Source organism: Dendrobates tinctorius, unplaced genomic scaffold (assembly GCF_039654945.1).
Source record: "Dendrobates tinctorius isolate UK_male_01 unplaced genomic scaffold, ASM3965494v1 ptg000120l, whole genome shotgun sequence".
NCBI lineage: Eukaryota > Metazoa > Chordata > Amphibia > Anura > Dendrobatidae > Dendrobates > Dendrobates tinctorius.
The window spans coordinates 6,872,166-6,893,980 of NW_027361788.1; the positions used below are offsets into that span (position 1 = coordinate 6,872,166).

Genomic DNA, 21,815 nt, shown 5'->3' on the forward strand with positions numbered 1-21,815 from the left:
GGTTCTGGGATTTTTGCTCAACGTTCTTGTGATCATTCTGACCCCACGGGGTGGGATTTTGCGTGGAGCACCAGATCGAGGGAGATTATCAGTGGTCTTGTATGTCTTCCATTTTCTAATTATTGCTCCCACAGTTGATTTCTTCACTCCAAGCTGGCTGGCTATTGCAGATTCAGTCTTCCCAGCCTGGTGCAGGGCTACAATTTTGTTTCTGGTGTCCTTTGACAGCTCTTTGGTCTTCACCATAGTGGAGTTTGGAGTCAGACTGTTTGAGGGTGTGCACAGGTGTCTTTTTATACTGATAACAAGTTTAAACAGGTGCCATTACTACAGGTAATGAGTGGAGGAAAGAGGAGACTCTTAAAGAAGAAGTTACAGGTCTGTGAGAGCCAGAAATCTTGATTGCTTGTTTCTGACCAAATACTTATTTTCCACCATAATATGCAAATAAAATGAAAAAAAAACAGACAATGTGATTTTCTGGATTTTTTTTTCTCAGTTTGTCTCCCATAGTTGAGGTCTACCTATGATGTAAATTACAGACGCCTCTCATCTTTTTAAGTGGTGGACCTTGCACTATTGCTGACTGACTAAATACTTTTTTTCCCCACTGTATATATATATATATATATATATATATATATATATATATATACATACACGAGTGTATATATATATATATGAGTATATACAGTCATATGTAAAAGTTTGGGCACCCCTATTAATGTTAACCTTTTTTCTTTATAACAATTTTGGTTTTTGCAACATGTATTTCAGTTTCATATATCTAATAACTGATGGACTCAGTTATATTTCTGGATTCAAATGAGGTTTATTGTGCTAACAGAAAATATGCAATCTGCATTTAAACAAAATTTGACCGGTGCAAAAGTATGGGCACCCTTATCATTTTCTTGATTTGAACACTCCTAACTACTTTTTACTGACTTCCTGAAGCACTAAATTGGTTTTGTAACCTCATTGAGCTTTGAACTTCATAGCCAGGTGTATCAAATCATGAGAAAAGGTATTTAAAGTGGCCACTTGCAAGTAGTTCTCCTATTTGATTCTCCTATGAAGAGTGGCATCATGGGCTCCTCAAAACAACTCTCAAATGATCTGAAAACAAAGATTATTCAACATAGCTTTTCAGGGGAAGGATACAAAAAGTTGTCTCAGAGATTTAACCTGTCAGTTTCCACTGTGAGGAACATAGTAAGGAAATGGAAGAACACAGGTACAGTTCTTGTTAAGCCCAGAAGTGGCAGGCCAAGAAAAATATCAGAAAGGCAGAGAAGAATGGTGAGAACAGTCAAGGACAATCCACAGACCACCTCCAAAGACCTGCAGCATCATCTTGCTGCAGATGGTGTCACTGTGAATCGGTCAACAATACAGCGCATGCATAACGCCTTTTTGTATTACCAAACAACTCAATCTTTGTTTCATCAGTCCACAGGACCTTCTTCCAAAATGTAACTGGCTTGTCCTAATGTGCTTTTGCATACCTCAGGCGACTCTGTTTGTGGCGTGCTTGCAGAAACGGCTTCTTTCGCATCACTCTCCCATACAGCTTCTCCTTGTGCAAAGTGCGCTGTATTGTTGACCGATGCACAGTGACACCATCTGCAGCAAGATGATGCTGCAGGTCTTTGGAGGTGGTCTGTGGATTGTCCTTGACTGTTCTCACCATTCTTCTTCTCTGCCTTTCTGATATTTTTCTTGGCCTGCCACTTCTGGGCTTAACAAGAACTGTACCTGTGTTCTTCCATTTCCTTACTATGTTCCTCACAGTGGAAACTGACAGGTTAAATCTCTGAGACAACTTTTTGTATCCTTCCCCTGAAAAGCTATGCTGACTAATCTTTGTTTTCAGATCATTTGAGAGTTGTTTTGAGGAGCCTATGATGCCACTCTTCATAGGAGAATCAAATAGGAGAACTACTTGCAAGTGGCCACTTTAAATACCTTTTCTCATGATTTGATACACCTGGCTATGAAGTTCAAAGCTCAATGAGGTTACAAAACCAATTTAGTGCTTCAGGAAGTCAGTAAAAAGTAGTTAGGAGTGTTCAAATCAAGAAAATGATAAGGGTGCCCATACTTTTGCACCGGTCAAATTTTGTTTAAATGCAGATTGCACATTTTCTGTTAGTACAATAAACCTCATTTGAATCCAGAAATATAACTGAGTCCATCAGTTATTAGATATATGAAACTGAAATACATGTTGCAAAAACCAAAATTGTTATAAAGAAAAAAGGTTAACATTAATAGGGGTGCCCAAACTTTTACATATGACTGTATATATATATATATATATATATATATATAAGTTTGTGATTAGAATATCATCAAAAAGTTCATTTATTTCAGTTCTTCAATACAAAAAGTGAAACATATTATATAGTCATTACAAACAGTGATCTATTTCAAGTGTTTATTTCTGTTAATGTTGATGATTATAGCTTACAGCCAATGAAAGCCCAAAAGTCATTATCTCAGTAAATGAAAATACTTTATAATACCAGCTTGAAAAATATGTTTTAAATCCGAAATGTTGGCCTACTGAAATATATGTTCAGTAAATGCACTTAATACTTGGTCGGGGCTCCTTTTGCATCAATTACTGCATCAATGAGTCGTGGCATTGAGGCGATCAGCCTGTGGCACTGCTGTGGTGTTATGGAAGCCCAGGTTGCTTTGATAGCAGCCTTCAGCTCGTCTGCATTAAGTAAAACACAGCCCTTCAGGCAAAACAACAATGAAAGCAAAAAAGCTGTACACAGTCAATACATTTGTAGGGAGCTGCCCGCTCTGCAGCACCACAGGTTCACTCTTTCCTCCTCAGGACACAAACTACTGGAGATCCTCTCTCCAGTCCTGCTGAACCAAGACTGCCTCTGGAGCCCAGCTATTTAAGCCCCAGACCACACCCTGGGTTGGAAATAAGGTGGACATCCTCCCACCCGCTATATGAATGTCCACATAAAAGCCTGCCCGTTGTATAAATTAGATTAACCCCTCACTGCACTTAGTGTGCTGGAGAATAAAACTCTGGGTTCTATATCACTGACGCCATTAAGCGTAGTGACATATATCTCCCCTCCAGCACTTTACCAGTGACTTTGTTACATATTCCTCCCCACCTGCCCAAAAGTGGGGGATTTGGCACCTTCACTCACTAAACAGGGGAGTCATAGTAACATAGTTAGCAAGGCCTAAAAATGACATTTGTCCATCCAGTTCAGCCTATATTCCGTCAGAATAAATCCCCAGATCTACGTCCTTCTAAAGAACCTAATAACTGTAAGATACAATATTTTTATGCTCCATGAAGACATCCAGTCCTCTCTTGAACCCCTCGACTGAGTTCACCATCACCACCTCCTCAGGCAAGGAATTCCTGATTCTCACTGCCCTAACAGTAAAAAAATCTTCTGTGTTGATGGAAAAAACTTCTCTAGACGCAGAGAATGCCCCCTTGTGACCGTCACCTTCCTTGGTATAAACAGATCCTCTTAGAGATATTTGTATTGTCCCCTTATATATTTATACATGGTTATTAGATCGCCCCTCAGTCGTCTTTTTTCTTGACTAAAAAATCCTAATTTTGCTAATCTCTCTGGATATTGTAGTTCCCCAATCACCTTTATTAATTTTGTTGCCCTCCTTTGTACTTGCTCTAGTTCCATTAAATCCTTCCTGACCACCGGTGCCCAAAACTGTACACAGTACTCCATGTGTGGTCTAACCAGGGATTTGTACAGAGGCAGTATAATGCTCTCATCATGTGTATTCAGACCTCTTTTAATGCACTCCATGATTTTGTTTGCCTTGGCAGCCACTGCCTGGCACTGGCTGTTCCAGGCAAGTTTATCATTAACTAGGATCCCCAAGTCCTTCTCCATGTCAGATTTACTCAGTGGTTTCCCGTTCAGTGTGTAATGGTGATATTGATTCCTTCTTCCCATGTGTATAACCTTACATTTATCATTGTTAAACTGCATCTGCCACCTTTCGGCCCAAGTTTCCAACTTATCCTGATCCATCTGTATCAGAATACTATCTTCTCTTGTATTGACTGTTTTACATAGTTTTGTATCAACTGCAAATATCGATATTTTACTGTGTAAACCTTCTACCAGATCGTTAATAAATTTGTTGAAGAGAATAGGTCCCAACACCGACCCCAGCAGTACCCCACTCGTCACAGCGACCCAGCTAGAGAATATACCATTTATAACCACCCCCTGCTTTCTATCACTAAGCCAGTTACTTACCCATTTACACACATTTTCCCCCAAACACAGCATTCTCATTTTGTGTACCAACCTCTCGTGTGGCACGGTATGAACCATTTTGGAAAAATCAAGATATACTACGCCCAATGACTGACCTTGGTCCAGTCTATAGCTTACCACTTCATTAACCCCTTCACCCCCAAGGGTGGTTTGCACGTTCATGACCGGGCCAATTTTTACAATTCTGACCACTCTACCTTTATGAGGTCATAACTCTGGAACGCTTCCATGGATCACGGTGATTCTGACATTGTTTTCTCGTGACATATTGTACTTCATGATAGTGGTAAAATTTCCTTCAAATAACTTGCGTTTATTTGTGAGAAAAACGGAAATTTGGCGAAAATTTTGAAAATTTCGCAATTTTCCAACTTTGAATTTTTATGCCCTTAAATCACAGAGATACGGCACACAAAAAACTTGATAACTAACATTTCCCACATGTTTACTTTACATCAGCACAATTTTGGAACCAAAATTTTTTTTTGTTAGGAAGTTATAAGGGTTAAAAGTTGACCAGCGATTTCTCATTTTTACAACACCATTTTATTTTTAGGACCACATCACATTTGAAGCCACTTTGAGGGGTCTATATGATAGAAAATACCCTAAAGTGACACCATTCTAAAAACTGCACCCCTTAAGGTGCTCAAAACCACATTCAAGAAGTTTATTAACCCTTTAGGTGCGTCACAGGAATTTTTTTGAATATTTAAAAAAAAATGAACATCTAACTTTTTTTCATAAAAAAAATAATTCAGGTTCAATTTTTTTTATTTTACCAAGGGTAACAGGAGAAATTGGACTGCAAAAGTTATTGTGCAATTTGTCCTGAGTACGCAGATACCTGATATGTGGGGGGGAACGACTGTTTCGGCGCATGGCAGAGCTCAGAATGGAAGGAGCGCCGTTTGACTTTTTCAATGCAAAATTGGCTGGAATTCAGATTGGACGCCATGTCACGTTTGGAGAGTCCCTGATGTACCTAAACAGTGGAAACCCCCTACAAGTGACCCCATTTTGGAAACTAGACCCCACAAGGAACTTATCTAGATATGTGGTGAGAACTTTGAACCCACAAGGGCTTTACAAAAGTTTATAACGTACAGCGGTACAATTAAAAAATCATATTTTTTCCACAAAAATGATCTTTTCACCCCAATTTTTATTTTCCCAAGGGTAACAGGACCCTAAAAGTTATTGTGCAATTTGTCCTGAGTACGCTGATACCCCACATGTGGGGGTAAACCACTATTTGGGCGCATGGCAGAGCTCGGAAGGGAAGCAGCGCCATTTGACGTTTTTGGCTGGAATTGAGATCGGACACCATGTCGCGTTTGGAAAACCCCTGATGTACCAAAACAGTGGAAACCCCCCACAAATGACACCATTTTGGAAACTAGACCCCCTAAGGAACTTATCTAGATGTGTGGTGAGAACTTTGAACCCCCATGGGCTTCACAGAAGTTTATAACATAAAGCCATACAATTAAAAAATCATATTTTTTCCACAAAAATGATCTTTTCACCCTCAATTCTTATTTTTCCAAGGGTAACAGGACCCTAAAAGTTATTGTGCAATTTGTCCTGAGTACGCTGATACCCCACATGTGGGGGTAAACCACTATTTGGGCGCATGGCAGAGCTCGGAAGGGAAGCAGCGCCATTTGACGTTTTTGGCTGGAATTGAGATCGGACACCATGTCGCGTTTGGAAAACCCCTGATGTACCAAAACAGTGGAAACCCCCACAAATGACACCATTTTGGAAACTAGACCCCCTAAGGAACTTATCTAGATGTGTGGTGAGAACTTTGACCCCCCAGTGCTTCACAGAAGTTTATAACGCCCGGGCGTGAAAATAAAAAATTCGTATTTTTTCCACAAACATGATCTTTTAGTCACCATTTTTTTATTTTCCCAAGGGTACCAGGAGAAATTGGACCCCAAAAGTTGTTGTCCAATTTGTCCTGAGTATGCTGATACCCCATATGTGGGAGAAAACTACTGTATGGGCACACGTCGGGGCTCGGAAGGGACGTAGTGACGTTTTGGAATGCAGACTTTGATGGAATGGTCTGCGGGTGTCATGTTGCCTTTGGAGAGCCCCTAATGTACCTAAACAGTGGAAACCCCCCACAAATGACCCCATTTTGTAAACTAGACCCCCCAAGGAACTTATCTAGATGTGTGGTGATCACTTTGAACCCCCCCAGTGCTTCACAGAAGTTTATAATGCCCGGGCGTGAAAATAAAAAATTCGTATTTTTTCCACAAACATGATCTTTTAGTCACCATTTTTTTATTTTCCCAAGGGTACCAGGAGAAATTGGACCCCAAAAGTTGTTGTCCAATTTGTCCTGAGTATGCTGATACCCCATATGTGGGAGAAAACTACTGTATGGGCACACGTCGGGGCTCGGAAGGGAAGTAGTGACGTTTTGGAATGCAGACTTTGATGGCATGGTCTGCGGGTGTCATGTGCGTTTGGAGAGGCCCTGATGTACCTAAACTATTGAAACTCCCCACAAGTGACCCAATTTTGGACACTAGACCCCCCACGGAACTTATCTAGATGTGTGGTGAGCACTTTGAACCCCCAAGTGCTTCACAGAAGTTTATAACACTCGGACGTGAAAATAAAAAAATCATTTTTTTCCACAAAAATGATATTTTTGCCCCAAATTTTTTATTTTCCTAAGGGTAACAGGAGAAATTGGACCCCAAAAATTGTTTTGCAATTTGTCCTGAGTAGGCTGATACCCTACATGTGGGGGTAAAACACTGTTTGGGCGCATGGCAGAGCTTGGAAGGGAAGGAGCACCATTTGACTTTTTCAACTCAAAATTGGCTGGAATTGAGATCAGACGCCATGTTGCATTTGGAGAGCCCCTGATGTGCCCAATCAGTGGAAACCCCCAATTCTAACTCCAACCCGAGCCCCAACATGCCCCTAACCCTAGCCCTAACCCTAAACCTAGCCCTAACCCTAACCCTACCCTAACCCTAACCCTAGCCCAACACACCCCTAGCCCTAACCCTAGCCCTAACCCTAATGGAAAAATGGAAATAAATACATTTTTTTTATTTTATTATTTTTCCCTAACTAAGGGGGTGATAACGGGGGGTTTGATTTACTATTTATGGCGGTTTTTATTTTTGGCAGCTGTCGCACGCTAAAAGACGCTTTTTATTGTAAAAATAGTTTTTGCATCACCACATATTGAGAGCTATAATTTTTCCGTATTTTGACCCACCGGGTCATGTGAGGTCTTATTTTTTGCGGGACGAGTTGACGTTTTTATTGGTACCATTTTCGGGCACGTGAAATTTTTTGATCGCTTTTTATTCCGATTTTTGGGACGCAGAATGAAGAAAACCAGCGTTTCATGAATTTCTTTTGGGGGGGTGCGTTTACACCGTTCCGCGTGCGGTAAAATTGATAAAGCGGTTTTATTCTTCGGGTCAGTACGGTTACAGCGATACCTCATTTAGGTAGTTTTTTTATGTTTTTGTCGGTTTTATGCAATGAAAACTATTTTATATAAAAAATAATTATTTTTGCATCGCTTTATTCAGCGAAAAAATAAAAAAGTTATAGCTCGCAGATGATGCTGTGTGGTGGCTCGTTTTTTGCGTGATAAGATGACGTTTTCAGCGGTACCATGGATATTTATATGCGTCTTTTTGATCGCGCGTTATTACACTTTTTGTTTGGCAGTATGATAATAAATCATTATTTTTTGCTTCGTTTTTTATTTTTATTTTTTAAGGGGTTCGCTAAAGGGATTAACTAATGGAACAGTTTTATAGGGCGGGTCGTTACGGACGCGGCGATACCTAATATGTGTACTTCTATTGTTTTTTTTTTTTATTATTTCCAAAAAATGGATTTATTGGGGGAATATTTTTTTTTTTTTTTCTAATTTATTTGGCGATTTTTTTTTTTAATTATTTTTACACTTTTTTTAATTTTTTTTTTTACTTTATTAAATAGTCCCAGGTGGGACATCACTGTCCTGTGACAGATCGCTGATCTGTCACATCACAGATCACTGTGACAGATCAGCGATCTGACACAGGCACTGCAGAAGGCTTCCTCATGCCTGCGCTTTGCAGGCACTGAGGAAGCCAACTTCCTCAGGCCCCCGAAGGCCCCCGTCGCCATCTTGGATTCGGGGGCCTGGAGGAAAGGAGCCCCCTGCAGCAGCGCTGCACATTGCGCTGCCGTGGGGGGCTCAGGGAAGCACGGAGGGAGCCCCCTCCCTGCCGATGCTTCCCTTTAACTCCCGGTACACCGCGATCATGTTTGATCGCGGTGTGCAAGGGGTTAACGTGTCGGGGGCGGTCCGTGACTGCCCCTGACACATTGTGCCGGGTGTCAGCTGTGATAATCAGCTGACACCCGGCCGCGATCAGCGGCGCTCACCACGTGGGCGTCGCTGATCGCGCCGACGTACTATCCCGTCCATGGGCATAGGGGCCCAGGTCCCATGGACGGGATATACCGTCGGATGTCAGGAAGGGGTTAAAACAGATTAGATTGGTTTGACAGGAAAGATTCCTCATAAACCCATGCTGATATGGAGTTAAACAGTAATTCTCATTGAGATAATCCAGAATAACATCCCTCAGAAACCCTTCAAATATTTTACCAACAATAGAGGTTAGACTTACTGGCCTATAATTTTCAGGTTCACTTTTAGAGCCCTTTTTGAATATTGGTACCACATTTCCTATGCGCCAGTCCTGTGGAACAGACCCTGTCACTAGAGAGTCCCAAAATATACAAAATAATGGCTTGTCTATTACATTACTTAGTTCTCTTAGTACTCATGGGTGTATGCCATCCAGACCCTGAGATTTGTCTATTTTAATCTTATTTAGCCGGTTTTGCACCTCTACTTGGGTTAGATTGGTGACCCTTAATATAGAGTTTTCTTTGTCTCTCGGCATTTCACCTAGCATTTCATTTTCCACCGTGAATACTGTGGAGAAGAAGGTGTTTAATATATTAGCTTTTTCCTCGTTACCTACAACTTCCTCACAATTTTTTAAGGGGCATACACTTTCACTTATTATTCTTTTACTATTGATATAGTTAAAGAACAGTTTGGGATTACTCTCCTTAGCAATGTGCTTCTTTGTTTCCTTTTTGGTAGCTTTAGTTAGTTTTTTTTAGATAAAGTATTTTTCTCCCTATAGTTTTTTAGAGTTTCAACGGTGCCATCCGGCTTTAGTAGTTTAAATGCTTTCTTTTTACTGTTAATTGCCCCTCTTACGTCTTTGTTTAGCCATATTGGGCTTTTCCTATTTCTTGTCCTTTTATTCCCACAAGGTATAAACCGCTTACAGTGCCTATTTAGGAGGTTCTTAAACATTTCCCATTTATTGTCTGTATTCTTATTTCTGAGGACATTGTCCCAGTCAACCAGATTAAGGGCATGTCTAAGCTGGTCAAAATATGCCTTCCAAAAGTTCAGCATTTTTGTGACTCCCTGAAAAGCCCCCATAGCGAAAGACAAGTGAAACTGTACAATATTGTGGTCGCTATTTCCTAGATGCCTGACGGCCTGCAGATTCATTATTCTGTCAGGTCTATTAGATAGTATTAGGTCGAAAAGTGCTGCTCCTCTGGTTGGATTCTGCACCAATTGTGAGAGATTCTGGACAGGGCATCTGCGTTCCCGTGCAACTTCTCTGGCCTATGCTCGATGTGAAAATGGAATTCTTGGAGGCATAAGAACCACCTAGTTACCCAAGCATTCTTACTCTTCTTTTCCCTAAGTCATTTCACAAGGGCATGGTCAGATACTAGCTTAAACCTACAGCCTAGTAGGTAATATCTCAGGGTATCTATGGCCAACTTTATGGCTAAGCACTTCTTCTCGACGATGGCATAGTTTATCTTGCATGAAGAGAGCTTCTGGCTCAGATATAGGATGGGATGTATTTCCCCACTTACTTCCTGAGACAGCACTGCTCCCAAGCTGACTTCTGACACATCTGTCTAGACCAGGGTTCCCCAAATCCATGCCTCAAGGCCCACCAACAAGTCATGTTATCAGGATTTCCTTTGTATTGCACAGGTGATGCAATTATCACCTGAGCAATACAAAGGAAATCCTGAAAACATGATCTGTTGGTGGGCCTTGAGGACTGGAGTTGGGGAACCCTGGTCTAGACCATAATCGTTTTGCTGAAGTCTGGTGTGATCAGAACCAGATGTTTACACAGAGCCTGTTTAAGCTCATGGAAAGCTATCTCAGTCTCAGCAGACCATTTAATCTTCAACAATCTTTTGCCTTGAAGGAGGTCCGTTAAGTGTGCGGTGACTTGACCATTCACCTTTCAACTCTTCAATTACCCCGAGGTCTAACATTCTCTTCACTTCATTTGATATTACCTCCTAACGTGCTTTTGTAATTCAATAGAGTCTGAGGTTCACCTTTACTTGCAGTTTTGCCAACCAGTAATGCTCCAGCACCTGCATATGCCCGTCAACTCTCGACACTGTTGTATCTGGGCCAGCATTAAAGTCTCTGCAATGGTGACCTCATCCACTGTGACTTTGGGACTGGCCTCCAGGCTAGGGGTTTACAGCGATTCCCGCTCTCACCATGGCTTGAGCAAGTTCACATGGTATATTTGGTGTGTCTTTCTTTGACCTGGCTGGTGTAGCTTGTAATTCACCTCGCCCAGTTTTTCCACCACCTCGTATAAGCCTTGCCACTTGGCCAGGAACTTGTTCTTCACCGTGGGGATAAGCACTAGCACGCGGTCCTTAACTTGAACTGCCTCAGGCTTGCTGAGTGGTTCTACACCCTTGCCTGTGCCTGGAGAAAAATCTTCACGATAGGCATTAATTTCCCCATCCTCTCCTGTAACTGGACTACATGCTCTATGATGCTCCGGTGTGGCGTGACCTTGGCTTCCCAGGTTTCCTTGGCGATATCCAGGAGCCCTCTTGGATGTTGACCATACAGGAGCTCAATCGGTGAGAATCCAGTGGAGGCCTGGGGAACTTCCCTGATGGAGAAAAACAAAAACAGAAGCAGATAGTCCCAGTCTCGTCCGTTCTTGTCAATGACTTCTTCAGCATCGCCTTTAAGGTCTTATTGAAGCACTCTACTAAAAGACATTACGCAACTTCCTTATAACCTTGCTCATGAAAGGGGTTCCCTGGTCTGTCAAAATCTCCTTTGGTAGGCCTGTCCTAGCAAAAATATAGACAAGTTCCCGGGTGATACTCTTGGCCAAAGAGTTTTATTGGCACTGCTTCAGGATACCAGGTCGCACAATCCATGTCCACTAGGATGTACTGATGCCCTTATGCAGACTTCACTAGAGGACCCACCAAGTCCTTGGCAATTCTCTCAAAAGGGATCTCTATCACCGGTAACTGGACTAGGGGACTTCAGAAGTGAGTAGAGGGAGCGGTTATCTGGCAGGTAGGGCAGGACCTACAATATTTTAGGATCTCCTGTTAACACCCCCGGCCAATAAAATGTCTGCATTATCTTCTCCTGCGTTTTCTCTACCCCCAGATATCCTCCCAAAACATGTGAATGGGCCTTGTCTAAAACCCTCCACCGGTAGGGACCTGGAACCAACAGTTGCTCCACTATCTCACCTCCGCTCACTGTGGTCACCCTATATAGTAACTCGCCATTGACTGCAAAGTGTAGGAACCTGGTGTCAGTCCCCGACTCTTGAGCAACCTCTAGGGTAGAGCCAATTTCTTTGGGTCCCCTCTTATTCAGCAAGCTTTAGCACCTACCAAATAAGGTGCGGAGGTGACATAGAGCGTGCTGGCTGATCGGCACCGCCGCTGCATGTGTCGTGGCTGTGTCACTGTCAGAGCACATGCATGGAGAGCCCAACACACAGGCTGTCTATGCATGTTTTGTGACAGTGACAAAGCAACGGCACATGCAGCACCGATCAGCTGAACAACCATCGCGCTCCATGTATCCGGGTTCCCTCTGCAACTTACTCGGTAAGCGATATAGCTTGCCGAATAAACGGGGACCCGAAGAAATTCACTGAACACTAGTAACCTCATCTATAACAGATACATTTTTGAATGTCTCTTTTAGAGCAAGATATCCAAGAAGTATCATTTCTCCTTGCGGAGAATGACATGCTAAGCATGTCGAGATGAGGAGACTTGAAGCCGCAATGCTCCTCTGGGAAATATGCTAATTATGCAAATTGTCTCTTCAGAGAGGAAGAGGACTAGAACTCTAGTGCCACCTATTGGAAGTAGCAATCCTAAAAGTCAATGTCGACCCTTTAACGAGCCTTGTTACATGACTTAGGGTAAAAGCCAAGCCAGAATCTCAATTTGCAGACACTGTGTTTCGGGGTACTGCCCCTCGTCAGTGCAAAGTGTAAGATCTGGTTTGGCTGTGAGAGAGGCGTCTGACCGATATCCAAGAAGTATCATTTCTCCTTGCGGAGAATGACATGCTAAGCATGTCGAGATGAGGAGACATAAGCCGCAATGCTCCTCTGGGAAATAAGCTAATTATGCAAATTGTCTCTTCAGAGAGGAAGAGGACTAGAGCTCTAGTGCCACCTATTGGAAGTAGCAATCCTAAAAGTTTTAGAGCAAGATACCGCATTTGAGTAGACCCAACATTTTCCCTAGAAACCCCAGTTCAGGGACCTCTGCCTCACTAACAACTGTCTCGTCCTCATCATCTGCCAGGACACACAAGGGGAACTCATCCACCTCTGACTTTGATGGGGAATTATCAGGGTTGAGCTGGCTCCTGCCTGAGTCATTTAGCATCCCCGCTCTTGCCCCAAAGTCCCAAAACAGGCTGAAATCCCGCCCGATTATCACGGGGTGTAGTAAGTTATTCACAACCCCAACCTCATGGAACTCAGTCCCCCGGCTCGTTTTTATCTACACTCTGGTGACAGGGTAGTCCTCGGCGTCCCCATGGATACAGCAGATGCCCACATGTTTTCCTGGGATCAATTTGTGGGAAAGTGTGACCCTTATCACGATCACCAAACTCCCTGAGACCAATAGTGCTGACACCAGAACCCCATTTATATGACTGCTGATAGTCCACACTGTAAGCAAGATAAGCATAGTACGAGCAGCACCTGCCTAGGCTACAATCCATCTGCTTGGAAGACATAGCACAATGGGTCGCTATGTGTTCAGGACTGTGGCACCTCCAGCAAATCAGGTCCTTACCAGCAGCATTTGTAAATCCTCCAGCGACTCCTTGGGACCTCGGACTCTCTCAAGTGGTGGCTCAGCTTCCTCTCTTTTGGGACTCGGGCTACCGCTGGGTACCCCAGTATGGAGATGTACCACCCCCTGGCTTCCTTAGGGACCTTTTTCGACCACCTGGTACCTTACTACGAGGCCCACCAGGTCATCCACATTCTGGGAGTCACCATGGGCAACCCAGGTCTGCATCAGCCTGGGGAGGTAGTGAGGAAACCTGTCCATGACCTCCTGCTTGACCATCTGGGCTGGAGGGGAGGTTTCTGGCTGCAACCGTTTCTGCACCAGATGCATTATGTCAAACATCTGAGAGCGAGGGAATTTGTCATGGCAATATGCCCAGTTATGAACACTTTGGGCTCTGACAGACATAGTGACCCAGAGCGTGCCAATATCTTGGTTTTTTTATTTTGTTACATTCCAAGGCATATTGTAAGGCCAAGTCATAAGCCTTCTGAGGTTCACCAGACAAATACGGGGCCTGCACCTCCGCCTTCTGCTCTGGGGGCAGCTACTGCTGCTCTGCAGCCCGCTCAAACACAGTCAAAGGTGCCTCTACATCATCACCTGGCTTCATTTTCTGCATTGCTAATTTTGCCACCTTCCGGACGGATGTGTCGTCACCTGGACTTGTGGAATTGGCTCACGGTCTCCCACGAACTGCCTCGGCAAGCAACTCAATCTGCTACTGCTGTTGTCTGAACTGGTCCTGTTGGTAATGCTGCTATTGTTGGAACTGCTGCTGCTGTAGCTGCTGCTGTTTAATCTGCTGGATAAGCAGCTAACCTGTCTCCTGATATGCCAGCTGTTGCTGCTGCTGCAACGTTCACAAGATGCTTGAGCACGCCCTCCATTGTGCCTGATGTTGTGCCCTGGTTTGTGGCCTCCTTTACCCAGGACATGCAGTTTGACCACGGCTGCTAATGTTGCCCGCATTCAAAGCGCCACTTGCGGCAGTTCAACTCACTCAGCAGTACATGGAGGTAGAAAACAGGAACACTGTCTCTAAATCCTTGGTGGGTTTATTATATGACAGCATAAACCAACAAAAAGGGGAAAGTAACAGGCAAAAACAGGAAAGCAACAAAGAAAACAAAAATGCTGTACACAGCCCATACATTTGCGGGGAGTTGCATATACAGTGGGTACCGAAAGTATTCAGACCCTTTAAATTTATAGGACTTTACAAATCAAGTCCTATCAGTTTAATTAAACACAGCTGGACTCCAATGAAGGAGTAGAACCATCTCAAGAAGGATCACAAGGAAATGGACAGCATGTGACTAAAATATGAGTGTCTGAGCAAAGGGTCTTAATACTTATGACCATGTGATATTTCTGTTTTTCTTTTTTAATAAATTTGCAAAAATTTCTACATTTCTTCTTTTTTTCCACACAAGATGGGGTGCAGAGTGTACAATAATGAGAAAAAAATGAACTTTTTGGAATTTACCAAATGGATGCAATGAAACAGAGTGAAAAATTTTAAAGGGTCTGAATACTTTCCATAGCCACTGTATAAAATATACAGTATATATATATTATGCACTGACTTTTTTGGGGGGCTTCGACTTTTTGCAGTAAAAAAGAAAAAATCTAGCGTGGAATGAAAAGGTAAAAATGTACTTTATTACTAGTTACTAAAAAGGAAAAACATTTTCCAGATAGACATGCAAGCAGTTACACCTCCATGTAGGACGAGTGAGACAGATCTACGCGTTTCGATGCTAGTCTTTTTCAAGTTCTACTTTTTGGTGTCTTGCATGCGGTACAGCACCACCAATTATCTTTGTAGTACCTGCTCTCATTCTGATTATATTTCACCTACTTTGATGCAAATGAAAGTGTCAACAGGTGAACTAGATAGTCACAACAACATTCAAAATATGGTTTTGCAGGTAGTGGCCACAGACTATTTTTCCTTATATTGCCTCACTCTAGTATTGCATTTTGCTAGTATTCTTATCACTGCTGTTGGTCCTTATATTGCCTCACTCTAGTTTTGCATTTTGCTAGTGTTCTTTTCACTGCTGTTGGCATCAGGCAGTACTGGCAGCCCATTCAGATTGTACATGTAGGTCAGGTCCTCCATGATGACACATCCATACATGCTGTCGCAAGAATATTTGCTGATCCCCCAGGGGAGGTATATCATTGGAGGATACCTGGATTTCTGTTAGGTATAGGGATGGTGCAGGACAAATCCTGAACTTAGGTAGGCAGCTCCTGGGTCATAAAACCCTTGATATCATTAAATGTCCCTCAAGTTCTCCAAAGCTGAATTCAATTAAGTACCTCTGCCGCATTATGTAGCGGTTCACCTCATCTGATGTCGCCAAGTAGTGCGACTGTCCAGGAAACACACAAATTTTTTTGATTAGGTCCATGATGAGATCACCCTGGACAACATCTACCATCATATGAGTTGCATACCAGAAAGATGTTAATGGGAGTGCATACAGGCATTTGGGGGCCAACACACTACTGAGTCATATTGAGTTGCCATTTAGAAATTCATGGAAATTAGATCATCCTGTGATTGAACTTTTTTTAGTTTGATTTTAGGGGTGATTTGAAATCCACCCCTCAATTGGTTAATAATTTTGTTGATTCGGAGATCATTGATATATCATCTTATGTTCAACGAATTATGGATTTTAGATCCGTAAATATTTTTCACGTAAATCTTTTTTTTTCTTTTTCTTACAATGTAATTGGTCTTTAGCAGCTGAGACAAATTACCGGAAGTCAGGTGTGGGTCTTTGTCTTTCTGTTTTTGCTCTCCTGTTTTATTGCATAAGGTAATGCTGGAGTAGCAGGATTTTACTGTACTTCAAGGTGGCAATGCCATTGAATGAAGAATACACAGTAAGTTCCAGCTCCTTTAGTTATGGCAGAATGATAATGAAGAGTAACCATCCACCCAAAATCAGTGGATAGTGCCTTGACTGATAAGGCTGGTATGTGCAATAACAGCAATTTTATCATGTTGTGGGAGATGAAGTCAGCAGGATTGTGCATTTCTGCTATTTGTGCTTTAAATAAACCATAAAATTTGACATCTATACACAATGCAAAATATAACTTCAATCTCTTGTGTTTTTTGCACCCTCTATTAGGTTTCATGTGTAACCGTTACAGCTGGTCTCCATCTTTTTTATATGGCAGCCTTTGCGTGGATGTTGGTGGAAGGCTTACTCTTATGGAGTAAAGTCGTTGCCGTTAACATGAGTGAGGACAGAAGAATGAAATTTTACTACATCACTGGATGGGGTGAGGTTCTTTTTTCAGATTTTTTATTTTAATGCTCATGTAGATCTTAAGAACTTGTGCAGGATCTGGTAATTCCTTTATAAGGGCATTGTCCGTAGGTGAAGATTGCAAGGCCGGGCGGGCTGTATATTGCATTATTTATACATGCGTGCTCCTCTGCTATTGTTCCTGTAAAACATATTAGCAATTTCTATGCATGCCTATGACAATGAGGTTAGCAGTTCCGTTCAGTGACCTTCCAATACAAAGACCCAACATACCATTTCTGTCCTATAAAGAAAAGCTTTCAATCACAATACCTGCGCTACTCTCATACCCTCCGTGAGTTGCTGGGCAGTTTAAACATTGGGAGTAACCAACTAGCCAACAAATGAATTCCTGAGAAATTGAATACATGTTTTTTCTGTTTGAGTAATTGCAGCATTAAAGAATTTTTTTATTCTGAGCCCAAATCTACAAGTGTACATCACTAGTTTTCTTTTACGTTAACATATAAAGGCTTTCTTTCTGCAGGATGGGTTTTAGTTTTACTGAAAATGGCAAAAAAAAAAATTATGAAGTTGGAGAAAAAAATCAGAAAAAACAGCTATTCTGTTCTGATTTTGTATTTTGGGGTTTATTTTCTAAGGCAAGCACTGAGCAGTAAAAATGTGATTTACTTTTATTATATGGGTTATATTTTATTGTTTTAAATATGTTTTATTTTAATTTTTAGCCTCATTAGGGGACTAGAACCTGCATTTATTCAATGACTAGTGCAATACACTGCACTTCTTCTGAGACTTTTTCTCACTGTGCTACCTGTGATCTCACCGAGGTCACTACAGTTCATTTGCCAGCTGGGAATGCAGCCTCAGTGACCTGCAGTAACCTCGATGACACCACTGAGGCTGAGCTCGCAGCAGCTCATTCCCCAGTTGTTCTCAGACTGGAATGTGGCATCTTGGCATCGTACAGATTGAAAACTGTTAGTCCCCCAGACATGGATTATGGGACAGAACGACGGAGAGGTGAGGGATATTGTTGTCTTTTTATATTTGTTTTATTACAGGAGACGAGGAATTCAGTGGAATTAGGTGTTAGGTGAGTATAACTGTGTTTGTTATTTTTAAATAAAAATGTTTTGTTTTATTTCAAATAAAGGACTTTGTTCTGGCTGTGGGTTTATTTACCATACAACTATAGGATTAGTAGTGGATAGGTGTCTTATAGACGCCTCTCCATTACTAAGCTATTGGCTTGATGTCACCTGACAATACAAAGGTGACATCAACTCCACAAATATGAACCCCACTTGCCACCGCTACAGGGCAAGTGAGAAGAGCCGGGCAAAGCACTAGAATTGGCGTATCAAATAGATATGCCTTTTCTGGGCTGCTGCAGGCTGCTATTTTTAGGCTGGGGGGGCAATATCCATGGCCTCTTATCAGCCTGAGACTACCTGACCCCAGCTGTCTGCTTTAGCTTGGCTGGTTTTCAAATATTGGGGGGAGGACCCCACACAGTTTTTTTTATTTTTTTTCAAATAATTGAAAAAATCGGAGTGGGGACCCCCTCTATTCTTAATAACTAGCCTTGCTAAATCTGACAGCTGAGGGTTGCAGCCCACAGCTGTGAGTTTTGCCTGGCAGGTTATAAAAAATGCAGGGGAACCCACACCATTTTTAAAAAATTGTTTATTTACAGTGTGGACGCCGGCTGATGAACACTCCCATTAGCCACTGCCTGCTCTCACTGTTATTAGCAGCAGCAGGTGTCGAATGATTGGATCACTAGTCCAATCAGCCGACACCAATACCTCCGATTACAGCTGCACGCTCACGCTGTCATTTAACAGCAAGGGAGCAAGCTGCTCTCTGACCGACGGTGATGATTTTACCATCAGAAGCAGTTTTTTCCACGCTGTTATGTACATGACAGCGAGACAAACACCTGGTGTTCGGGAGGCCGAACCTGAACACTAACACAGACTTCCTGGTGAAGTCCATGTTTGGTGTACGTGTCCGAACAGTAGGTGTTTGGTATGGATGCCAAACTATACTGTGCGAGTTTGCCCATCTCTAGTAATGGAGGAACCCAAACAGTAAAGTGTGGGGTCCATACAATTATGTACTCCAAAATGGCAACAATGAAATCTGCATGTTAAGATACATAAAATAAGACCTCATTCAGCTTCAGTGAGGGAAAAATGTGATAATTATGACTTAGAAAATATGGTGAAAAAAAACACATGATTTTTCTCAGACTTATTGTACAAAAGTAATAAAGCATAAATAAAACTATCTTAATTTAGAGTATTGCCATAATCGTGCCATCCCACAGGATAAAGTTAATACTTAGTTTGTGCTGCAAATAATAAAAAATAAATACAACTTAAAATGTCAAAAAACTGCAGTATCCCGTCATGAGTAAATAAGTTGGATCTAAAGGTGGGTGTAACAAGGTGGCACGGGGTGGTAGTCATGACCGAGTCTATTAAATCAACAGTCTATAAGCACCCCAGCCCCTTGCACATGAAAAAGACAGGTGCGGTCCCAATTCTACAGCACAGTTAGTTAACTACTTTCCATGCTCACTACAGCCACTGAGGGTGAGGATCCAGGAAAAACACGACAGGCACAGTTCTGCTCCAACAGGGAAAACTTTACTGTACATGAAATAATGCTTCCTGCTGTGTCCTTGCAGCTACTTGAGGCCAGTCACTATCAGTGACTCCCTCCCAAACTGGAGAACCACAACAGTCTTTCTAATGATGGTCCCACGGTCCCAGGGTCTGTCTACACAGCCTGGCAGATGGAAGCAGGGGTCTGCGGCAGCTTTGTCCTAGCATCCGGGGCACCTTCTGCTCTTGGCTGTAGGAGCCTCCTGCCACGGGTAAGCCTGCGTGGGCACTGACTTCAGAACAGGAACTTGCTGTTCCTTTGAGGCTGCTGACCCAGCCTCCTGAATTAACTCTTACTATCCCTAATATTGACATGTTCATGACAACACAGAATATAAAATACAAGGGCATAGTATAAAAGAGCATCACACATTACACACAGTATTAATAAAACAGTAAAACATAGGCAAACCTTCAGGGCACCGCCAGGTATCTAGGCGAGAGGGAGCACTGAGGGTCCCCACCACCTCCTTATATATGTTCCCCCAACATGATGCCACTAATGGCTTCAACTCATCCTGCAAAAAAACATACAAAAAAATGTAAAAAAAAAAATATAAAAATGCCTCCTAGAATGAATAAATAAAAGTTTGTGTTTTTCTTGCAATTGAGACTGTTTTGTTCTTTCGAGGTTTTTTTTATTGACATATATAAAAAGTATTTGTTTTTTTCTGTTTTATTGAAAGATTTATAACCTTATCAAAACTAATTGAAAAAAGCCCATCACAACCAATGAGATACAATGTTTCATGTTCTTTAAACTTTTAAGAAAATGATTGCACAAATCTGATTGCTTTCTGTAAGACTTTATTACACTTGTACTAATTATTTATACTTTTTTTGTGCTATTTACCATCTAGGCGTATGGTTCTGCATCTGTAATTTTCTCCTCTTATAATATAAAGATGTATATTCAGATCACCTTTAATTATCACTTATGCAGCCAATTAATTCATTTTACAGATGTATTTATGGTTTTATAAAAAATGAACAAAACATAATCCTTATAAATATTATTAATAGGTCTGACATCTCTTTCGCTACAGGTTTGCCGCTCATTATTGTAAGTGTGACCTTGGCATCCTCGTTCAATAAGTATTTGGCAGATACTCACTGCTGGCTGAATATTCATAGTGACATAATCTGGGCCTTTGTTGGACCCGTGCTCTTCATACTAACGGTATGTAACTGTGTTTTAATTGCTGTGCTATATCCAGTTTATTTTTTTGGCATATTTTCTTAATGTTTATGATTTGTAATTTACCACAATGAACTTTACAGAATAAAGGAAACAACTCTTCAATATCTCGATTTATATGAATTGCTTATTTTTATATTACTATCCTTATTAGCGCTCATCTGAATATATATAATTGTTCTTTGTTTGAATAGAACAATTTTTAATCACCCTTTGTTACATAAAATTTAAATGAAAAAAGTTTACAATTAAAGCAGAAAGTCATTAAGATAGTGAATGTCTAATGCAGAACAATAAAGGCATTTATTTAAACCATTTACCAATTTTGTGCCAATTTTAATTTTTTATTATCCGATTTTTTTTTTTAATCACTAATTTATGTTTTATGTTGAGTTTATTAGGCCTCTTTCACACATCAGTTTTTTGCCTTCAGGCGCGATCCGGCTTTTTTTTGTAAAACCGGATCCGGCAAAATGCAATGCCGGATCCGGTTTTTCCCCATTGACTTGCAGTAGCGCCGGATCGTGCCGGATGGCATTGCGTTTCATCCGTTTTTTGCCGGATCCGGCAACTTGTCTCATTCCGGCGTCTGGAAAAAACGGCTACTGTAACGTTTTTTGTCTCCGGCGAAAAAGCCGGAAGCGCCGGATCCGGCGCTTCCAGCTTTTTGCTACAATGAAAGTCTATGGGCGCCGGAATGCGCCGGATCCAGAAAAAGACGGATCCAGCCACCGGATCCGGTTTTTTTAAGTCTGCGCATGCTCAGATCCAATTGGCCAGCCCCCAGGAACAGAGACGGATCCAGCAAAAAAACGGATCCGTTTCTACAATTCTCCAAAATTTATGCCGGATCCGTTTTTTCTAAAAAAAAGCCGGATCCTGCCTGACGGCAAAAAACTGATGTGTGAAAGTAGCCTTAGATTGAAATGAAAAGTAAATTAAAGTGAACTATTGTTAGAAACATCAGCAGCAACAGATCAAGTTGGTCTCACAGGAAGAGCAAAATGGGCCTTTGCCTTCTGGGGATTCAGATTCAAGAAAAAAATGATTTGTACCTGTTGGTCTACTTTTCCCTTTCCCCAATAAAAATGCAGTGGAGAACACAATGCATAGACTTGCCTGTCTGTTA

General features: G+C 41.8%; 1 protein-coding gene across 1 annotated transcript in view; it reads left to right on the forward strand.

Annotated features, from left to right (window-relative positions):
- ADGRD2 (adhesion G protein-coupled receptor D2) overlaps positions 1-21,815 on the forward strand; it is a 739,028-nt gene that overhangs the window by 238,160 nt on the left and 479,053 nt on the right. Inside the window, exons 21-22 of the mRNA XM_073541421.1 lie at positions 16,673-16,826; positions 20,535-20,668. Coding sequence (XP_073397522.1) covers positions 16,673-16,826; positions 20,535-20,668 — 288 coding nt within the window. The remainder of the gene's footprint in view (positions 1-16,672; positions 16,827-20,534; positions 20,669-21,815) is intronic.